The following is a 17,236-nucleotide window of genomic DNA, read 5'->3' as shown; positions in this document are numbered from 1 at the left end:
TTACTCATAGGTTCTTTAGTTTATAGTCTATATAAAAAAATTATAGCAATGTGTTGGTTGTGTAACCATAAAATGTTCATCCACAAATGGAAGCCTGCACAAGGGGATTAGAAGCAAAATCCAGCAGGAGCTACAAAGTATAAAAGAGAAGAGAGGCGCGTACACACGATCAGTCCATCCGATGAGAATGGTCTGATGGACTGTTTTCATCGGTCCAAACTGATCGTGTGTGGGCCCCATCGGTTAGTTAACCTTCGGTCAAAAAAATAGGAACTTGCTTTAAAATTTAACCGATGGATGCCTAACCGATAGGTCAAAACCGATCGTTGGTATGCAAAAGCATCGGTTAAAAACCTGCGCATGCTCAGAATCAAGTCGACGCATACTTGGAAGCATTGAACTTAGTTTTCTTCAGCGCGTCGTTGTGTTTTACGTCACCGCGTTCTGACACGATCGGTTAATTAACCAATGGTGTGTAGGCGCGACGGACCATCAGTCAGCTTCATCGGTTAACCTATGACAACGGTCCTTTGGACCATTCTCATCGGATGGACTGATTGTGTGTACGAGGATTTAGTGTAGCAATATGTTGCCAAATGTTGAACCTTTAATAAATGTAACCATATTGCTACAATTAGAGGCCCCACTCTTCTCTTTTATACTCAGTTGTGATATGACGCTACTTTTATATGAAGACATCGCTTGTATATCAAGTCAAAATGTATTTAAAAATTTTGCTTGTCTTGCAAAACGCTCTCAAAACAAGGTTTTACTGTATTTAAGAAATGCGAGTTACATTGCTTCATTATTGGTACACTAAAATCACTACGTAACTAAATCATTTCAATCTATACAAACAATTATTTTTTTAGAAATATTATCTGTACAAATGATTATTTGGCATACAAGGCAATTAATCTATACGATACTTGCTACAAAGTACACAATTATTGTGAACGTTGTAATAAACAATCACAAATTGTGTTCCTGACATTCATTTACTTAAAGCACGGCTAAGGTGCGCAGATGTTATTTATGGGTTTTACCTGCCAAAGGAGTTTTATTACTGTCCATCCAATCCTGAGATTTCTGAAGTTCGGACACACAAGACTACGCTGTTTTGAAGGAGAGGGGGGACCAGATCTTTCTATGCTGCAGTTTCTCTTTCACTCGCAGGTCAGTAAATCAGTATACATACCCTTTTTGAAGCTGGTCTGACCCGATCTCCAGCGGTGGAAGCTCTGCAGAGGACACTGCCGACAACGGCTATGAAATGAATGGGGAGATACTATGGGTCTTCTGTTGTTGGATGTGTCCTCTGCACCCACAGAGAAGCCGCGGCTGACAGCTCAGCGTGGGATTGGGTCGGATTGGCTGCAGAAAGGGCATGTATACTGATTCCTTCTTTACAGAGTAAGATAGGTTAGTGTTAGATCATTAATATCTGTAGATGGGTTAGTGTTAGATCGTTAATGTCTGTAGATATGGGGTTTTAGTTTTAGGATGGACTTCTACTTTAAATGTTGTCACACTGAAATGTACAAGAGAAGAAATGGTAGATACACACTACATAGCAGTAACTAGAGCAGGGGTTGCAAACTGGTGGCCCTCCAGCTGTTGGAAAACTACAAGTCCCATGAGCCATTTCGAGGCCGACAGTTACAAGCATGACTCCCACAGGCAGAGGCTTGATGGGACTTGTAGTTTTGCAACAGCTGGACGGCCGCCAGTTTGAGACCCCTGAACTAGAGGGTGCTGGAAACCTTCTCTGCTCTCCAAGACAAGCGTCTGTATGTTGGGCTGACACATTTTGAGGCTTCACCCCAATTTTCGATAAGCACTATAGATGACAACCTGGGGCCCTCCAGCTGTTGCAGAACGACAAGTCCCATCATGCCTCTGGGACTAATTGTAACTGCCAGCCTTGCAATGCCTCATGGGAAATGTAGTTTCACCCCAGGTTGCCTACCCCTGCTGTAAACTGTGTCTGCTCAGGTCCTTTGCTCTTTTATTTTTCATTTAAAGTGGCAAAGATGTTTCTTGTACACAGCACAATATGTATGCAGAGTGTAATAATTAAAAAGCAGTTAGAATATAATTTTTTTCTTCTTTGTATTAGAAAACAACCCAATTAAAAAAGGCCAATAAATGCTACTTTTGTGGCTTTGAGCCCTGGTTCACACTGGGTACGATTTGGAACGATTTGAGATGCGATTTGACATGTCAAATCGCATCTCAAATCGGCGGCAATTGTCGGCAATGGCACTGTCCTAATCAGTGCGACGCCGCATCTGCGATTTCAAAAAGTAGTTCCTGTACTACTTTTTGCGATTTCGGGCCGCGATTTACATTAAATTGCGGCCGAAATTGCGGCAAAATCGCGCATTTTACCGCGATTTTGAATTCTCAGCAGTGTGAACCTAGGCTTAAATGTGTATTGGGGAGGATTTCTAATGTGCACAACACACAGTTCACTTTAAGAATGCAGAGTAACTGCTCGACGGCAGCTGAAGTAGCACAGATTGAGGATGTGAAGAACATAACGGGGCTGCTGGAAGAAATGTTGGTTTGACAGTTTGCCAGGCCAAGTCACATTGTCATAGAAGCATATTATGATGGTGTCAATGTTTTTTATGTCAGCCTGAATGTGATCTTTTGTTTTACCACACAATGAACTGATCTGTTTTCAGCACACAAAGCCCCCTTGTATGAAATGTTTACTTCTCCAATTCTTCGAATGAATGCAAATGCAGTCCAACATGCAATGTTTAGACAAACCCCTGCATTTAAAAGAAAAAGTGTTATGCCGCGTACACACCATCATTTTTCGGCTTGTAAAAAACATTTTCAGCCTCTAGAAAAAAACGATTTTTTTTTTCAACTTCATCATTAAAACGATGTTGCCTTCACACGATAGTGAAAAAAAAATGCTCTAGCAAAGCGCGGTGACATACAACACGTACAACGGCATTATAAGGGGGAAGTTCCATGCGGATGACGCCACCCTTGGGGCTGCTTTTGCTGATTTCGTGTTTGTAAAAGACGATTCGCGATTTTCTGTTTGTTACAGCGTGATGAATGTGCTTACTCCATTACGAACCGTAGTTTGACCAGAACGAGCGCTCCCGTCTCATAACTTGCTTCTGAGCATGCGTGGGTTTTTCACGTCGTTAAAGCCCACACACGTTCGTTTTTTTACAACCCGAAAAACAACAAAACGTCGTTAAAAAATGGAGCATGTTCGATTTTTTTTTTGTCATTTTTCAGAACCCGAAAAATGATGTGAAGCCCACACACGATCATTTTAAATTACATTTTTTTTAAAACGTTGTTTTTTACAAGCCGAAAAATGATCGTGTGTACGCGGCATTAGACATGGGCAAAAGTTTTTTTTATTTTTTTTATATGGGTAGCAGTTGGAACAGAAATTGTGGTGTAATCACTGAACAAAATAAACTGTATTAGTAACTATAATAAATACAGATTGATAACAAGAGATAAATATGAGTTGAAGATGCAAAGGGCTGTTATTAGACTAATTAGTTAATCAGTGAGTACCGTAATTAACATCAGATCAAACTGTGCTTAAATTGCTCAGGGCGAGGGTTCTTGTATGGAAATTTTAATTGTGGCATTTTGTTACTTCTAGAAATTCAAACGCTAAAAGATATTCCAGTAGTAATATAGCTAAGTATTGGTATTGAGCTTTAAAGAGACTCTCGGGGGATATTTACTAAAAACAGGAGCAGCCACAATCTGGAACTACATGGCTACCAATCGGCTTCTAGCTTTTATTTTTAAAGTTGAACTCAAGCTGAAGCTAGAAGCAGATTGGATACTATGATCAGCTGCTCCAGATTCCTCCCTCTGTATTCGATCGCTGTTTAGAAAAGTAGGACAGCTCTACGTTTTTCTTGCTGTCCAATGACGCTGGTCCCCAGAATTCCTTTAAAGCACATATTGTATACAGCACCTAACTTTCCAAAAATGTGATTGCCTAGCTCTCATTGGACAGCATACAGGCCTGGCAGTTGGCTGCTCAGGGACCAATCACCAATCACTAAATTGTAAGAAATAGGGGTTATATGGTAACTAGTACATAAAAGTACTCGTATGCCAAAAGGTGGGTTCTTAGCTTGTTTTTTGTTTTTTTGTATCCAATAGGGATGGAGGCGTGTGTTTTTCATACGCCTCATTTAAAGTCCCAACCCTAGTTTTCTTTTTAGCTTGTTTAAAGGGGAGTTCCAGGCTTTTTTAATGTTTATTAAAAGTCAGCAGCTACAAAAAGTGTAGCTGCTGGCTTTTAATAAACATGCACTCACCTGCTCCATGCTCCAGCTCCACTCCTCTCCCCCCTCCGGCCGCCGTGTTCCACTTTTGGGTGAAACTCTGCTTTAAGTATAACAACTATTCTGGGTGACATTCCTAAATCATATATACCAAACATACTTTAAACATACCATACAGAAGGAATGTTCATAATAATAGAAAAAAATATATATTGATTTAAAAGCATTTCCCTTGGGATTAATAAATTATTCTGTAAAAAAAAAACACCTTCATGTCTTTATAATGCATCATACTATATTCCAGATATGTAATCCACGTCCGCATTGTCATCAACGCGTTTCACAATATGGAATTGTATTGATACTTAACGGACTAAATGTTGATTACATATACAGTATCTGGAATATGTTATGATCTATTTTAATGACCTGGAAGTTTTTTTTTTTAAGTAATTAAAACGTGTGTTTGTACTTTAAATGTACCTCACAGAAGAAATACAAAGTCCCATTTCTATCTTCACCCTATGATGGGGTAAATGTTCAGTACAGTGCCTTGAAAATGTATTCGTACCCCTTGACATTTTTCACATTTTGTCATGTTACAACCAAAAATGCAAATGTATTAATTGGGACTTTGTGATAGACCAACACAAGGTGGCACATAGCTGTGGAAGGAAAATGATAAATGATTTTTTTTTTTTTTTTTTTTACAAATATGTGAAAAGTGTGGCATGCATTTGTTTTCAGCCCCCCTCAAGGGTCATTACTTTGTAGAACCACCTTTCGCTGTAATTACAGCTGCAAGTCTTTTTGAGGATGTCTCTATCGGCTTTTGCACATCTAGAGAGTGACATTTTTGCCCATTCTTCTTTGCAAAATAGCTCAAGCTCTGTCGTTTTGGATTGAGTGAGTCTGTGAAGGACATATTTCAAGTCTTGCCACAGATTCTCAATTGGATTTGGTTCTGAACTTTGACTGGGCCATTCTAACACATGACACACTGTCTGGTAGCATCATCTGCCTGAAGTTTGCATGATCTTGTTGTGCCTGCTTGGGTTTTTGCCGACACTCCAAAGACATGCTGGTAGGTTAATTGGCCCTAGTATGTATATGTATGAATGTGAGTTAGGGACCTTAGGTGAGCCTTTCTTGGGGTGCCTGTTAAAAAAAAAAAAAAGAAGGCATTGAGGTATGTAAAGGCCTGTTTCCAAACCTGCGTATCTGTCTTTAGTTGTGAGCTGAAGGGAGTAACGCTGGTATTACAATACCCCAAGCACGGCATTTGGCACCAGGTTCCTCTTCACACATCCAGCTCGGGATCCCCCCGAGCAACGATAAGAGGATCGTCCGCATTGGACTCAGTGAACCCCCTGACCTGCTGCACTCTTGCCCTAATAAGCCCCATACTTGGGACACCGTGTGTTTGGGATCAGTCGGAGCCATCCCTCTTTCTTTACTCATGGGACCCCATAAGTCGGCTCTGGGGACATCCTAAACCGAAAACTTGAGGGTCAATTTTCAAACCTTTGTTTACCACAAACGAGAGAAAAAAAGTTTGTAACCATACACTCCTGTGGCCCCTGATGAAGGTCTGTTGCTCTACCAATAGACCAGAAACGCGTCGGGCATTTCTCCACTGCTCTCTACAGAGTGTTTTTTAATCTATTTGTATTGTGTTGTCACGAGGTTTTATTTTATTATTATTTTTCTGTTTCTTGCTTCTCCTGGGTCCACACATGGGACGTGTGCCCCAGGTGTCACTTTATCACCATTCCTTATATGTGTTTTTATTCTTATTATATATTTGTTGACTGTTCCAGAAGATTTCTGTAATCCAACATCCAGAATCATTCTGTAAACTAATGTTTACCCATTTTTGGTGATAACACCCAATAAATTAAATTTTACATACTTATTGGAGTCTGGCCTTAAAAGTCCCGTTTGGGGGTAATCGTTTTCTTTTTGTCTTAGTTGTGAATTAGTACAGAGGCTCTATAAAAATCACCCAAAATGATATTCCAGTTATTGGTTGAGGGAAATGAGGTTGGTCATCCTGGAGGCCCTAATGATCTCTCAGCCTCAGTCCCTAGATCTGTTCTGGCCTACCTTGAAGTTTTGTATGTTCCCTCACACATTTAGGTGTTTCCTTTGGCTGCAAACTGCTGGTGTACAGGCCAGGGAATTCAGCACAGAGATAACCCCACTAGAAATCAGTGGTCAAGTTGTTCCACCCTCCAGTATCTACCAAAAATGTAATCCTCCATTTTGGTTTAGAGTTGTATACAGTAGCAGGGCATACTATTCAACCCTCACAAAAAATGTAAATATTCGTTGTGTGGTGGAGTTGTATAGCCGGACAGTAGCAGAGTATATAACTGACTGACCTCTCTTTGCATCTTTTTAGTGTTTTCCCCCGGGAGCTGAAGGAGGTGTTTGCTTCTTGGAAACAGCAGTGTATTAACCGAGGGAAGCAGGATATCAGTGAGAGACTGATCAGTGCCTCCCTCTTCCTCCGATTCCTGTGTCCATCGATCATGTCTCCTAGTCTCTTTGGCCTCATGCAGGAATACCCTGATGATCGCACCTCCAGAACTCTAACACTAATTGCAAAGGTTATCCAGAATCTGGCCAACTTTGCGAAGTAAGTGGTATAATGATATTTTATTAAGCATTTGCTAATCGATATGATCGACCTCTAATGAGGATCTGTAAACAAGCAATACATTTCTAAATATGCTGTGGAGATAATTATGCATAGTTACATTCATATGAGAAAGATTGAGATAGATTTGGAATTAAAGAGCATCTCCATACAACAACACCTGTTAGTGAAGTGCAAATCTTATCCAAAAAAAACATTGTAGAGTAGTAAAGTGAGAAAATCCACTTTATCAACAACGTTGATAGTCGGTGCAACAGGTTCACTTTAATTTATTCCTCCCCTTGTAAACTGTGGGTTTACATGGGGGAGAGATAAAGGAAGTTCCCATGTAAACTGTTTTGCCCTGTACACACGTGCAGGAACCTGCTCGGTCAGTCTTTCCCCCTACACACGGCCGGTTTTCCAGACAGGAAAACTGTGATGGAGCTTTGGCCCAGGAATCCCAGTCGTGTGTAGGCTCCATCGCAGTTTTTCCTATTGGAAAACTGCCAAAAACCGCCGGGCAAAAGTCCGCCGTTTTTCCCAGCGGTTTTTGGCCAGTTTTCCCGTTGAAAAAACTGCGAGGAGCATACACACGGCCGGGAGTCCAGGCCAAAAGCTCGCCTCAGTTTTCCTGTCGGGAAACTGATCATATGTACGAGGCATCAGTCACTGGTGTTGTAGCTTAATTAGGGCTTATGCATTTTCCATGTGACCATGCTCTCACATTCAGTGATTTGCATGCTCCTTTCCATTCCTGGAAGTACCAAATATATCCTTCTGTTCCTGGTGCTGAAAGTAATGGCGGGAGATCAAAGGAAATTACAGTATCTTTTTCGGTGAGTAGTGATGGATAAAGTAAACCTGTTTTTTGACCTGGTTGAACAAAGCAAATTTTCTGTATAAATTCCTTATGAATAGAACTGGTCATCTTTTTATTCTTCTGGGCCTGACTGCAGGCTCTGGTCACATTATTTTATTCATTGATTCCATGATCCAGTGTGGGTGAGACTTTAGTGTGTTCTGAGAGTGGGTAAATCACCCTCTGTTTCACTGAAATTCAAAAGATGAAGACACTCCAATTTATAGGGATTCAACTGGTAGGACAGCCAGCTAGACAAAATAAAAGCCAGTGCCCCCTTAAAAGTCCAGCATGATCATTGTACTGGGACAATACAGTCCAGTGTTTGCCCCTGTGTCATTTTATATCAGGTGTCATCAATGAAAGACATTACAATTGTATCTCTCTGTTATGTAGTAACTTATTTTTATTGTGCCCTTTTATGCAGATTTGGTAATAAGGAAGAATACATGGCGTTCATGAATGACTTTTTGGAGCATGAGTGGGGAGGAATGAAACGCTTCCTGCAAGAGATCTCCAATCCAGACACTATCTCTAACACTCCGGGCTTTGAAGGCTACATCGACCTTGGCCGGGAACTTTCTGTCCTACATTGTCTCCTATGGGAAGTGGTGTCGCAGTTAGATAAGGTAACATTCCAAAGACAATTCCAAATCTAGGCTCCATTTTAATGAAAAGCTTAAAAAAATCTGGACTATTACTAAAGCTCTGGAGGTCATGAAAGCATTTTAGTGGGATTTTTATCTTTCTGCACAAAATTAATGATCAGGTGGCTTGACTTGGCACCCATGATTCAAACCAAAAAACGTTCTATATAAACAGTCTGACTTAAAGAGGAGTTCCAGACTTTTTTTATGTTTATTAAAAGTCAGCAGCTACAAAAAGTGTAGCTGCTGGCTTTTAATAAACAGACACTCACCTGCTCCACTGTCCAGCGCCGCGCTGCCCGGAGCTCCACTCCTCTCCCCCCTCAGCGGCGCTGCGCTCTGTGAGTGGTCAGACGATCGCCTGGGACCTGTCACGTGTCCCAGGCGATTGCCTACAGGGAGGGGCCGCCGTAGGCGATATGACGTATCGCCTAAGTGGTCCCTGGGCGGAAGGAGGAAGTCCTATTCCTACTGAAGCCCCCACCCCCCCCCCCCCAAAAGAAAATTACATGCCAAATGTGGCATGTAAGGGGGCAAGGAGTGGTTTAAGCGGAAGTTCCACTTCTGTTTTAATCTAGTAGACCTAAAAGTTATATTTTAGTTTTGTCTGGTTATTGGCAGGTTGGAATATGTTCTGGCTTCTTACATATGGCAGAGACTCAGTTGTACATAACTGCTGCAGTCACAGAAAGAAGCCTTTCACTAGAGAAATACCTGACTCTCTTTTTCTGGAAATGCTAGTTGACCTGCTGATCTGGCTCCATGTTTCATGTTCTGGGCTAGGTAATAAACTATTGAAACTGGAAACAGCCAGACAAAGCATTTTCTGGAGTCCACAAATGACAGCTGTCTTATTTATCTCATAGTATCTTTGATTAAAAAAGCCAAATAATGATAATGGTAGGCTTCTCTGATTGTGTCAAATCAATGTAACCACTTGTTGACTGCATAACACAATTATACGGCAGTAGAGTGTCTCTCCTGCGCTGCATCGCGTACCTAGTACGTGATCCGGCACTTCCGGGTAGGGGGTGCACTCCGCTTCTGCTGGTATTAATCCCAGCAGATGCCGACCAATGGATGTCCACCAGCACACGCTGATCGATGAGGAGAACGACAGTACAGAGCTCTGCCTATGTAAACAAGGTGTAGCTCTGTCCTGTTAGCAGGGATGAGCTGGATTTTGTTTCCCTGCAAAGCAGGGAATACAATCCAGAACATCCCTTAGTAAAAGCACCAGTGTAAACAGTGCTAAACGTCTGTAAAAGCTGTGTTTAAGCCCTGTGTGCATGAGCCCTAACTTTAATATCATTGGCAAAGCTGCATTGTACAGCATGGGGGGATTTTGTGCAGTGGATCTGTATTCCTTGCATTTGTATGGGTAACTGGGGTTTTATTTTGAGGTAGATAAATCCACCTTTAAGCACCATGCCATCATTTGAGCCATGTATGTGGCTGCATAATATACATGACAGTATTCTTAAATTGAAAGCTTTTTATTTATTCCACAGACACCGTCATGGAATCATGACATCCATACAAGCCACTGGGCTTAACAAATTTTCGAGAAAGCTGGGTGTTGGCCAGACAGTGACTGCATACTCTCAGATGTCACGGTTTGGGTATTCTGACAACCGCTGGTGTTGGTGGCTGTCAGAATACAATAATCAGCAGGCGAGATTCCTCCATGCACATAACTGATTTCACTTCAAAAAGAAAACAAAAATTAAAGATTAGTCAAAGTTGTTTATTATCCAATTCCGTACAATCCACCTCTGCAGTCTTCAATCCAAGCACACTCTAATTTGTATTTTATTTCATTCAGAAATTTAAGTGAATGGCCAGCTTGGCTAACAAGCTTCAGGGTATTAAAAAGATGTTTGTTTGGAATTCTACCTTCTGTTACCAGTAGCAATTTTTGGAACCTTTCTGGTACCATTATTTTTTTGGAAAGAGGCACAGATGCAGATCAGCAGGTCACCTATGCAGGGGGATTAGGTGAAAAACACAGAACATCAATGTGACCCAAAAACTATTTTGTGGAGTAGGAGCTCAGAGTACGACCCTGCAGCACAGGCCCTATGTCCGCAAAAATGACAGAAGTCTAAAGGTATCAGCACATATTGGCAAAGAACATGGGTGAGAACGGGCAGAAACCGGGTGTGGAAAGGAGAAAAAAAGAGAAGAGAAAAAAGGGAGGGGGACGAGGGGAGGAACATTTTTGGAACGTTCAATAAAAGTTATTGCATAGACGATGTCCCATATTGGCCCCATTATTCATTATGGGTTTATAACTCCTGACAACATTTGTGTAACTTCAGCATTTCATGACTTACTTTATACCCGTCTCCCACACCCAATAGAAGAAGCCATATCCAGGAATTATGTAGCTATTGGCTCACTTGAACACATGATGCCCTTTGTCACAGAATCCACCTATTTGTCAGCAGCCATGTTTCCATGATCCTCACACTTAAAACATGAATAAGCTGTTCAATGTTCATTATCATATGAAATGGTGAATTTCACCGTAGTAGTGTCCCTTCCGCCTAAGGACCAGACATCCAGGGAATAAGGACCCTGGTCAGAGACACTCATGTATGTTAGCAGCTGGCTATGGTGGACTGAACTGTTTATAGGCAATTGGTACAATAAATTATTTCACCATAATATTAAAATCTGTTAAAAATATGAATTTATAGCGTGTATTAACCAGATTCTTTTCCTTAGCAAACATTGGTAAGTTGATTTGTTAAAGTGGACAGTACTGGATTTTCCAACAAGTGATCTTTTTTTTGCTGTGTGCGGTACTGTCGCTAGCTATGTTGTGGTGTCTGGAACCCCCCCCCCCCCCCCATTATCTCATTGGTTGATGTGTCCTTTTCTGATCACCTGGTTTTACATAAAGTCCACACATGTCCTGCCTTCATAGATAACGGGCAACGGTGTCTCCAACACCCAAAAATAACTGGCTGATTCCTTGGATCCCTGTTCCTTCCATTAACATTGTTCACCTTTCTGTCCTCCCTCCTTTGTTTAAAATGTGCGCATGCTGCTGTGTTTATCCTTTAACCCGTGTAATGTTTGTATGCACACACAATCCTTTTCCTTTTCTTTTTTTTTTTTTTTTTTGTTTTGTTTTTGCATTTTGTTGTAGTACATACCGTAGCTTTGCATGTCTGTTTTGAGTTGGAATGGCCATAGTTTTAGTTATGTTAAGCATGAATTAATTTCTTTCTGGTTTTGAGCAATCCTAATTTCTTCTCTATTTCCTTTTCTCCCCTTCCCCCTTTACCTACCCCGATGCCTGGCTGCACCCCGTCTTCCTCCATCCGTCACATCATGGTTGATAATTTGGCTCTACGCTCATGCCATGCGTTCACACACTCATATGAAAACAAAAAAAAAAAAAACACTTGCCCTCCGAACCCCACCTGGCCTTCCCCATCACTTTGGCGGATGTTTCCACGCATATTATCCAATCAGGGTGAAAATTCCTTCCTACAGGCCACCGTGGAAAAACTGGGACCATTGCCGCGCATCCTTGCTGACATCACCAAATCTCTGACCAATCCCACTCCCATCCAGCAGCAGTTACGACGGTTCAGCGAGCATAGCTCCAGTCCAAATGTAAGTGGAAGCCTCTCTTCTGGACTTCAGAAGATTTTTGAGGATCCTGCTGACAAGTAAGTATAATTGATTTTTTATTTGTAGTATGTAGACTAAATAACCGATTTTTCTGAATCCTGCATGTAAGGTTCTAATTATTGATCTCTATCTTAGTCTGTTGCATAACCAGTTCTCTTTGTGTGCACACATTTCTTCAAATCAGAGCTAGGTTTACCAATTGGCAAAGAAGGCCTGTGCCTTTAGGTAGCCAGGACATAGAGCCATGTTTTTCCTTTATGGTTAGTGGCCAGACATTGTTTTCCATCAGCATGAAAATACAGTAGAACGAGAAAATAACCGCTCAGTAGTCTTCAAAGAACTGCCTCACTAGAACCAAACCATGGGTGCCGACAATGCAATAGTGATGCAAAAATATGAAGGAAACTTGGACAGCCGCACTCCAAAAATGTTCTGTTAATTAAAATCAATCACAAAATAAACATGCCACAGCAAAAACATTGGAACAAAAGCTAACGTTTCGCACTGTGGCTTCAGTGCTTAGTCATAGCTAGGCTAGCTATGACTAAGCACTGAAGCTACAGTGCGAAACGTTAGCTTTTGTTCCAATTTTTTTGCTGTGGCATGTTTATTTTGTGATTGATTTTAATTAAAAGAACATTTTTGGAGTGCGGCTGTCCAAGTTTCCTTCGTATTTTTGCATGAAAATACAGTATTCTAAAATAAGCCTATTATTTCAATTCTCTAGGCCAGGGAAGTTCCAGTAACGCAGGAAAATGTAAAAAAATAGGTCAACCTAGCAAAAGTGTTTTTTTGTACAGTAATCGTTGTACTCATGCTAGCTCCACTGATAAAAGACCATTTTTACAGAGCTCAATAACGCAAGTAGAAAATTGCACACAAGTGAATGCGTCAGAGAAATAGCTTATCAGTGAACAAAAAGCAGCCCTACTTCAGATATAACGTTCTTCAGAACAAGCTGCTCGTTTGTGCCCCCGGGGGGTGCGCAACGTGGCGATCAGATCAGTAGACACACCGCATTTCCGATCACAGTTAAAAGCCTATGATGTAGGCTATTTACCATGGGATCAGCTGTGTCCAATCACAGCTTACAGGGCGTGAGTAGAGGAGAACCCATAAGCAGTTCTCCTGATGGGGGATCTGCACTGATACCCCACCAGTGATGACAATCCGCGCCTATTGGTGCCGCCTATCGGTGCTCCTAAAGGTTGCATACTGTATTAGTGTACATTGAAGAAGAAATTTTTATTTTTTCAAAATTTTTTTTTTTTTTTTTTTTTGTTTTTTCATTTGTTCAGCAAACCATAATAAAAAAAAATTGTGGTGAATAATAAATACCACTGAAGGAAAGCTCGATCTATCTCAAAAAATTGTAAAAGTTTTGTTTGGGTACAGCATTGCATAGTCACACAAAATTGGCCTGGGCAGGAAGGAGGTGAAAGTGCCCGGTATTGAAGAGGTTAAAAGAAAATATCTCAAAAACGGCATTGATTTCTTGTTAAGTAATAAGATTCTAAGCAAAATACAGCTTTACTTTTTTCAGTAAACACAAGGTTCAGAGCCGGTTCACACTGGGGCGGCACGACTTCGGGGGCGACTCGGCCAGGCGACCTGAAGACTACTTCTAAGGCGACTTGCAAAATGACTTCTGTATAGAAGTTAATGCAAATCACCCCGAGGCGCCCCCGAAGTCATACAAGAACCTTTTTCGAAGTCCGAGCGACTTGCGTCGCTCCTATTAGAACGGTTCTATTGACTACAATGGGACGCGACTTGTCAGGCGGCTGTGTCGCCTGACGAGTTGCCCCAGTGTGAACCGGGTCTTACTTAAATGTATATTTGAATACATGTCAACAGCATTTGATTATTAACCCTTTTGTGACCGAGAGTCGGCAAAGCCTATGTGCCTGGACTGAATTTAGCAGCCAGCATTTTGCTTAACTTGATTTTGCACACTTTCGCTGTTATTTTTTTTTTGTTTGTGTGTTTTTTTTTTTTTTTAAATCCAGCTCATCATTTTTTACTGGCAAATGCTGATGATAATAACCATTTTTATTAGTTTTTAATTATATTTAAAAACGTTATACTATAATGACGATTTTATTATAATTGACATTAATATTATTAGTAAACCGATGCAAACAGTCGTCGTCTTCAGCCTGCAGTGTCAAATGCAGGCTAAATGTAAATTTTGCAACTGGAGCCTCCAGCCTGTGTGTGATGGATATGTCATAGCTGACATTAGTGATCACATGATTGGAAACCACTGTGATTAGTTCCCAAATATAAAGAAGACAAGAGCTGTCATGTAACAGGTAGCAGCTGCTCACAGTTTTAAAGATTTACATTCTCCCAGCATTGTGCAACACCACTCATCAGATTGCATACGGGAAAGGGTTAAAATTCCTTCAGTACTTTATATATAAAGTGCTATGGGGAAAAAATGTAATTCCAGATTCTAATTTTTTTTTTTTTTTTGCAAATGGCTATATAACCTGTAGATTTCACCCTTGAATGACCCTTTTTATTCAATGCAAGAAGCCTGTTTTTTTATACACTTCTAAAAGGCAGTTGCTGTGCAGTAACCAGCAATAGAAAAGTTATCCTGCAGATTTTAAGGCACTGATCTCTGAGATGCCGGAATTTGTAAGCCTATTATGTTTAAAAATAAAAAATCTTCTTGTAGATTATTCCTTCTGCCAGTTTTCTAGCTTAGCAAAGTGATCATGCGCATCATTTTCTTATCTTGTAGTGACCTTCTTAAACTGAAGTCTCCAATCATCGAACCCCAAGACTACTTCAGGGGGAAGACGCTACTGCTTGTCCAGCAGGCCTCTACCCAAAGCATGTCTTACTCGGATAAAGATGAAAGAGAAAATGTGCTTCCTAATGGACGTAGTGTGTCCTTAATGGACCTGCAGGAGTCTACTGTGAGTCACAATGAGCGTTCCGCTGTTGTTCAGGAGCCGCCTTTGCGTTTAACTGGCAGCCAGTTGTCTATTGCACATGTTGCCACCATAAAACAACTGCGAGACAACCAGAGCACACCACAGAGTGCTCCTCAGGTCAGGAGACCCTTACACCCAGCTTTGAGTCAACAGAACAGCTTGCAGCCACTGTCTTTCCAAAACCCTGTTTACCATCTTAATAACCCTCCACCCACCATGCCCAAGGCTTCAGTGGACTCAAGCCTTGAAAACCTAAGCACTGCCAGCTCACGGAGCCAGAGCAACAGCGAGGAGTTTATTCTTAGTGGACCCAGCAATAGCAGCATGGAAGACTTCACTAAAAGGAGTACGCATAGTGAGGACTTCAGCAGGCGGCACACCATGCCTGAAAGGCCCATTCCTATAGCACTACCACGTCAGAACAGCACGGGGCAAGCCCAGATCCGTAAGACTGACCAAGCAGCTCTGGGTGCTCGAGCCAAGGCCCCCCAGTCTTTGCCACACAGTGCCTCTATACGTAGCACGGGAAGCATGTCTGGAATTTCTGCCACACTGCTAGCGGAGCCTGTTCAAAATGGGAACCGGTCCAGACAACAATCAACCTCTTCCCGCGAGAGTCCTGTACCAAAGCTACGAGCCGTTCATCGCCAGCAAACACAGCAGGTGAGCAGTCTTGTGTTGTGTTCCAGCAAAAAAAAAAGCTGGACTATAATTATTGTCATATGAAAATGTTAAACTAAGTGTGACATGGAGACATATGTTCCTAAATGCTTCATTTAACCTTTTGGTATGCTTGTGTTTATCTTAATCTAAATTATCTTAATCTTAAATCATTATTAAAGGGGTTGTAAAGGTTTGTGTTTTTTCTCCTTAATGCATCCTATGCATTAAGGAGAAAAAACACCTGGCAGTTTTACTTACCTGAGCCCCCGCCGTCCCTCTCTCTACGGAATCCCAGCTTTGATTGGATAGATTGATAGCAGTGCAGCCATTGGCTCCCACTGCTGTCAATCAAATGCAATATTCCGGGGGTGAGGCCGAGTCATACACTCGGCGTCTATGGGCACCAAATTAAAGGGGTTGTAAAGGTAAAAAATAATTTCGCTAAATAGCTTAATTTACCTTAGTGCAGTCCTCCTTCACTTACCTCATCCTTCCATTTTGCTTTTAAATGTCCTTATTTCTTCTGAGAAATCCTCACTTACTGTTCTTCTGTCTATAACTCCACACAGTAATGCAATGCTTTCTCCCTGATGTGGAGTGCCGTGCTCGCCCCCTCCCTTGAGGGGGCGAGCTGGAGAGTTAGACGCTCTCTACGTTGCAGATAGAGAAAGAAGCTGTGTGTTAGTGGGCGTCCTGCTCGCCCCCTCAAGTGAGGGGGGAGCACGACACTCCACACCAGGGAGAAAGCCTTGCATTACTGTGTGGAGTTACAGACAGAAGAACAGGAAGTGAGGATTTCTCAGAAGAAAAAAGGACATTTAAAAGCAAAATGGAAGGATGAGGTAAGTGAAGGAGGACTGCACTAAGGTAAAGGAAGATATTTAGGGGGAAAAAATTATCTTTACAACCCCTTTTAATGACTCTGGAGCATGCCTGCAAGGTAACACCTTCGGGAGAGTGCTTCTCCTAGGGGGTTATCTAATTGAGGGAGGAGCCGCCAAGGGACCCCAAAAGAGGATGTTCAGGGCCACTCTGTGCAAAACAAGCTGCACAGTGGAGGTAAGTATGACATGTTTGTTATTTTTTTTTTAAACAAAGCTTTAGTATCACTTTAACCAAATACGTCTTGACTTGAAAAGAAAAAAAAAATATTTATTGAAATCGTTTTTTTTCTGAATTCAGCTGTATTGTTTTAACTTTTCCAATGTAGAATGCTGCTGCGTCTGTCTTTCTCCTCTGTACAGAATATTCTGAATCCATCTCTGTAATGGTACTGAACCTGTCCCTGTAAAGGATTCAGCAGAGTGTCTCCTCTTTTCTCTGTGCAGGGTGCCACAGAACACTGCTGCTGGGATCGTCTCTTCTTTTCTACTTTTATATGTTTATTACTGACAGCGATGTTGTCCATTTGTGTGGCTGATCAGTATTCTAAATCTTTTTTTTTTTTTTTATATTGATTCGGTAACATTTAGGAACTTGTTTTTTTTACAACAGTAATTCTCCTATTAAACCTATGGAATTGAGAAGGTCTAAAAAGT

At 41.4% G+C, this 17,236-nt stretch overlaps 1 protein-coding gene across 9 annotated transcripts in view; it reads left to right on the top strand.

Annotated features, from left to right (window-relative positions):
• Positions 1-17,236, top strand: part of RASAL2 (RAS protein activator like 2) — a 425,879-nt gene that overhangs the window by 384,399 nt on the left and 24,244 nt on the right. For 7 of the 9 annotated variants that reach the window (XM_040360349.1, XM_040360355.1, XM_040360348.1 and 4 more), the window contains 4 exons: positions 6,694-6,930; positions 8,220-8,421; positions 11,926-12,125; positions 14,840-15,698. In XM_040360349.1, coding sequence (XP_040216283.1) covers positions 6,694-6,930; positions 8,220-8,421; positions 11,926-12,125; positions 14,840-15,698 — 1,498 coding nt within the window. The remainder of the gene's footprint in view (positions 1-6,693; positions 6,931-8,219; positions 8,422-11,925; positions 12,126-14,839; positions 15,699-17,236) is intronic. The other 2 variants (XM_040360350.1, XM_040360347.1) reach the window with 1 other exon arrangement.

The sequence above is a fragment of the Rana temporaria genome, chromosome 7 (genome assembly GCF_905171775.1).
Source record: "Rana temporaria chromosome 7, aRanTem1.1, whole genome shotgun sequence".
Taxonomy (NCBI): Eukaryota; Metazoa; Chordata; class Amphibia; order Anura; family Ranidae; genus Rana; species Rana temporaria.
The sequence above is the reverse complement of the archived record's forward strand: the minus strand, read 5'-3'. Positions and strand labels throughout refer to the sequence as shown.